Source organism: Diospyros lotus, chromosome 1, assembly GCF_014633365.1.
Source record: "Diospyros lotus cultivar Yz01 chromosome 1, ASM1463336v1, whole genome shotgun sequence".
In the NCBI taxonomy this organism is placed as follows: Eukaryota; Viridiplantae; Streptophyta; class Magnoliopsida; order Ericales; family Ebenaceae; genus Diospyros; species Diospyros lotus.
In genome coordinates, this window is record NC_068338.1 from 43,863,963 (window position 1) to 43,869,438 (window position 5,476).

The 5,476-nt window shown below is 33.9% G+C and overlaps 1 protein-coding gene across 1 annotated transcript; it reads left to right on the top strand.

The window, feature by feature from the left end:
- The first annotated feature begins 3,576 nt into the window (after window positions 1–3,576).
- Window positions 3,577–5,073, top strand: LOC127787597 (uncharacterized). Its single transcript, XM_052315662.1, has 2 exons — window positions 3,577–4,187; window positions 4,474–5,073. Exons 1-2 carry the CDS (start codon window positions 3,897–3,899, stop codon window positions 4,864–4,866), a joined length of 684 nt encoding a protein of 227 aa, XP_052171622.1. The 5' UTR covers window positions 3,577–3,896; the 3' UTR covers window positions 4,867–5,073.
- The last annotated feature ends 403 nt before the right edge of the window (window positions 5,074–5,476 follow it).

Consider the following 5,476-nt stretch of genomic DNA (forward strand, 5'->3'; position numbering starts at 1 on the left):
ACATTATCATGATATTTGATGAAAATACTTCTGGGGAAAAATATTCATATACATATACATATATATATATCACTTTTCATTTGGTAATTTAGCTTGACACAATGGGTTTTGTTTAATTTATTTCTCCTTTATAATAAGCTGCCATGCTGTGATTGGGATTAATGATCTTTTATTTTCCGCAGAGAAAATGACTTGTGTGGACCAAATGAGGTGCAACTCAAAGCCTAGACCATGAGTAAGTAGCTGAATTGCATTGTTATTTAAATTATATCCATATAACGGCAGTGTTACCATCAGTTCTACTATTCTAAGCCACTCTATTTTCTCTATTTCGCTTTCATTTAAAAGAGTAATAATTAGGTAACACACAGAACACTCGTTAATTTGTTAAGTTAATTTAAATTTTATATAAATTCAAATTTAATTAAAACTCAGAATCAAACCACTCAAGGCAATCCAATTATCACATCTATTGCAAGATGCAAAAATAAAAATAAAAAAAACATTTTCTCACGTACATAGCATCTATATATAATAATGCTACCTAATCATTGTTTTTAATTAATTTTGTTTTATTTTTACAAGGGAGGTAGAATCAGTGACATGCAGATTGAATGTTAGTGCAAACGTGACGGCACGGAGGTCCACGCGGAGCCATTTTCTTGTACATTATCTAACGAAAGATCTTTGGTTTACTTTCACAGATGATTACATGCATGCACGCACGCACGAGTATTACTATTACAAGACTTTCTTTGCTATGTTTTGACTTTTAATTTTTTTGGTCAAATTCTTTAATTAGTTTATTTTTAGAGATTAATTTTTTATGGTCTAAAAATAATTTTTACATCACATGAGACCTCTTACAAATAACTAATTATATAACTCAAATTACAGGAGATTTGGGTGCAATTAATTACCTTTTTTTATTTTTATTTTTGTTGTTTTTAGTTTTCAGAATAATAATAATTTTACCTAAATCTTGACTTTTAATACACATGAGCAAGATTATGAGATCAACCCAAGACAATTAATTTGTTCTTTTGGAGTTATTCAGCGAGAAGCCATATATGGGGCCATTATAAATGATTTAATTAAAGAAATAAATTGTTTTGAGCATAAGTTTACACAAATATATTTCATGCATGTATGTACACTATGATTTATTATTCAATAAATTTATCCGAATTCACATTAATTTAATAGATAATAACAACAAATTCTCATGGTGAACCAAAGCACGAAATATATATACTTAATCAAAACCTGTAAGATTCTTATTAACAGAATATATATATATAGATATATATAGTTTGTTATGAAAAATGGTTGAGTAATAAATAAATACTACTGTTTTTGTTTGTCATGGCACGTGACAAAAAGTGCTAAGACTTTTTTATTAATCTAACAGCGACAAATCTGCCGACATATAGATTTATTTTCATAATTGGACTTGATTATGACATATTATGGAAGTCATGATGAGAGGGAGAGAGAGAGAGAGGGATATATAGGGGAGAGTCCACAAAGATTATTTGAAAAATGTAACTGCCAAGTGCCAACTAATTAATCATGGACGTACCAAGTTGAGAATAAAGACATAACAGGCAGAATCCATCAGTTTTCATCAAGACGATCTAAAATAGTATATTTATATGTTTATCTTAATGAATTCATCAAGACGGCTTGCCTTCACCAGTCAATGATCTTAATTAATTATCAAATTAACTAATCTTTTGGAATTTAGGGTTTCTAGGGCCATTAATTGGAGGGGAAAGGAATCATTTCATGCAAGTCGATCGTCTCTATTTTTTTATTTATAGGTGAATGATAGATCGATGTTTACAAATAAATAAAATGTTTATGCAAAACACATGTAAAATTATGTACGTACATATATACGTAGTTTAATATATATATATATATATAATTCAATTATTGAGAAATAAAAAATCCATTATAACTAAGGAGGCATGCAGTTCATTGTTTGGTTTTACCACCAAGCTACCTGATACCCCTACAATAATGCACTATATTTGCACAAATGTGTCATCTTCCTTTCGTTTTATTTTATAAAGTTAAAAGGTATCCTGTTGGGGCCCCATTTTTTTTTTTGGGGGGGGGTGGGGGGGTGGGGTTGGGTTCAAAAACTTGCTTTTTTTACTAAGCAAGCAAGAAAGGGCCGGTGACTAACTTGTGCAGGAGGCCTGCCAGTGCCAGTCCATAATTAAGAATGACTAGCTAGTTAGGATGGCATGGCAACGGTGTATGCATTTTGCTACGAGTACGACACACCCACCAATTGATTAAAGAATGAGAAAATTATTTTGAGAGAGAGAGAGAGAGAGATTCAAATGCTTTGATTTGACTTTTAAATTGGCGTGATCTTGAAGGAAATTATTTCCTAACACCTAGAAAAATATGAGGGTTGAAAGATTGATGATGAAGAATCGAGATATTGGGTCATCCCAAAAAGTCTTTAATTAATTGTTTGCGTTTAAGCAGAGGCAACCATGTATATATTATCGGAACATTCAATTGCTCAGACCAAATTAAATATATATATATATATATATGCTTCGTCACTTGAATAATTAATGTTTCTGATATTCACATATTTGAAATCACACTTTCCCTTAATAAACTAAAAACTTGTTCTTGTTCTGTTCATAATAACGTCTTTTTTTAAATAAAATAATTGAAGCAACCAACTTAGTTAGCAGTATTACAGAAAAATGATAATTGAGCCCACAAACCAGAGAATCTGACAGGAGAAGGAAAGAAAAGAAAATTAAAAGAAAGAAATCAATTCCCCAAAGTACATGCATAGTGCAGGATATTTATTTAATTAAAAACGTACCCCAATAACAAATTAAGTAGGAAACTTGAGGGGAATCAAATGTTAGCAAGACAAATAATTTCACACAACACAATACACTTGTTTCATCAAAAAACTTCAAATACATATATATATAGTTAAGAGCCAATAAAAGAAAATCTTTTACTCCAATTAACAAGAAAATGGTCATTGTGCATGAAAGATAGTTATATTAAATAGCTTTAAAAATCTCAAAAATTGAGTGAAATGATCATTCAAGGTGGCACGAAGGGTTGAAAAAGTCAACAGTTTGGATAAAAATCATTATGTATAAGAAAAATGGGATCTACCAATTTCTAGATAATTAATGGCTAGCTAAAAGAGAAACTCATTACCATTAGTCCACAATATAGGGTCCCTTAACTCAAGCAATATGAGCCAACCAACATCACTTTTTTTTTTTTTTTGTGTGGCTAAATTAACCCAAACCTATGAAGAGTGCATCAACTTGGGCACCAGTCAACATGCGTAGAGAAAAAAACACTATTTTATATCAATTTTAGGTAATTAGAACATTTTTTTTTCTCTTTCCCATTTGGATATAGCATCAACATCACAAATATTTAACAGTACATGATTCATGCATGAGCTACTCGCAGATAGTTGCAGGACACAAAAGAAAAGTAATGTGCTTTCTAGTTAATGACAACGTACGTACGACTATGTATATGGAGGCCACAAACAACAGAGTAATTTCACCATAAAAGCCAAATCACAGCCAACCACCATAAAACAAGACCTTTTCAGCTCCCCATAATTCTTCCTCTTCTTCTTCGATTCCTTCTTTAGTTCCTTTCTCGCACTCAATTTGAACCCATAGAGAAAAATTAATACAATCGATCTCTAGTAAATATTAGTTCCCCTATAATCTATAATGCCCTAGCTAAGCCTATATATCTCTCTCAATTGCCTCCATTTTATAATATTTCATCTCTCTGTGTCTCCCATTTTAAGCATATATATGGAGCAATAATCTCATCCGCTTCTGGGTTGGTTTTCATCTTGAAATTAAGAGACGATGAATCGCGTCGACGGCTCATGGGAAGAACAGGCCTTCGCGGATGATGCTGCGGGGCCTATGGGAGGGTTCGTGTGGCCCCCCAGATCTTATTCTTGCAGTTTTTGCAGAAAGGAATTTAGGTCTGCTCAGGCTCTTGGAGGCCATATGAACATCCATAGGAGGGATAGAGCGAGGCTTAAGCAATCTGTCAGCCCACAGAATGAAAAGCTTCTTCTTCTTCATCCCCAAAACCACAATCTCCATGCTTGTATATCACTGGTCAACGACGGCGCTCCATACGCATCCCTGGTTTGTTTCATGAATTCCAATCTTTATCCTAATTAATGCTAAACGCGTCTTACAAAATATAAAACTATAGATAAAATGACCGAAGAGATAAAATTCGGACTCCATATAATAAATAGTAGAATAAAGATTGAATATGTTGTTACCACTTCACTTCACTCTAGGCATAGAAAACCTAGCTATGTCCCCTTATATATTGATGATCCTTTCAGAATTAATGATTTGCTTCATTCCTCTCTCTCTCTCTCTCTCTCTCTCTCTCTCTCTCTCCATTGTCGTTTGCTTTCAGGAACAACTAAAGGATCAGCTAACTCACACTTGCACACCATCTGGGTCAAATAATTATGAGGCTGCTTCAGCCAGGCTGGAAAGTGGTCTGGATTCAAGAACTGCATCCGGAAAGATTCTAGGAAGGCAAGAACATTATTTTACAATTCAGGGCCATCATGATTGTGCTGAAACCAATTTGTCTATGGGCTCGAATTTGGCTATTTCTCACAATAAAACATGCGGGTTTGAGGACGACGATGGCGACGGCTACGGTGACGGTGATGTGGTAATTTCTAACAAGAGACATAAGACCACTGCTGTTTCTTCAAAAGAGAGACTTGGATTCAGAAAGGGATGCGGGGAAGATAGCTTGGATCTTGAGCTGAGGCTTGGTGACCCACCAAAAGTGTAGTGCTCCATTAGGATTAAGGCGCCCTCAGATGAAAACAATGGCCGGTGGTCGCAACATTAAGGAAGTTCAATGAAATATATATATAACTTATTTTTCTGATCTTCGCTTTCAGTCCTTAGTTTGATCATATGATGACAGGCAAAAGCCTCATGTGAACTCAGTTAAAATCTAACATATATTGAAAATTAAGTATCAGTCTGTTTCCTGAAGCAATGTCGCTATATATTGTTTCTTGTACATTTTCTTTTTCCGGGTTGCCTAGGAGATTGTACGACAGTACTGTTGGGTCTCTAGCTTAAATTATTTTTTTTCTTACATTAAAATCAAAGGCCAAAGGCCAACAACAACAAAGGAAAGGCTAATCCCATCCAAGCAAAGCAGCAAGGGGGCAATCCAAAACCAGAAAATTGCAAGCAACAATGCCATTGGCTACCAAGGAACCCAATGACCCGTTTGCCAGGCATGGGCAGGAGTCGAGCAATAATAATGAGTTAGCTTTGAAATTTTAATGACGAGAAATTAAGCAAATGACCCAAAAGGTCGTGCTTTAATTTAACTTTAGTAAATTATTAGTAGAGATTCAAACCCTAATCATTAAATGAAAAAAAAA

Bases quoted from the DNA above. Each gene is read 5' to 3' on its own strand.
- LOC127787597 (XM_052315662.1), top strand. From the start codon at position 3,897: ATGAATCGCGTCGACGGCTCATGGGAAGAACAGGCCTTCGCGGATGAT. The intron at 4,188-4,473 runs GTTTGTTTCATG...GTTTGCTTTCAG, and splicing joins GCGCTCCATACGCATCCCTG to GAACAACTAAAGGATCAGCT.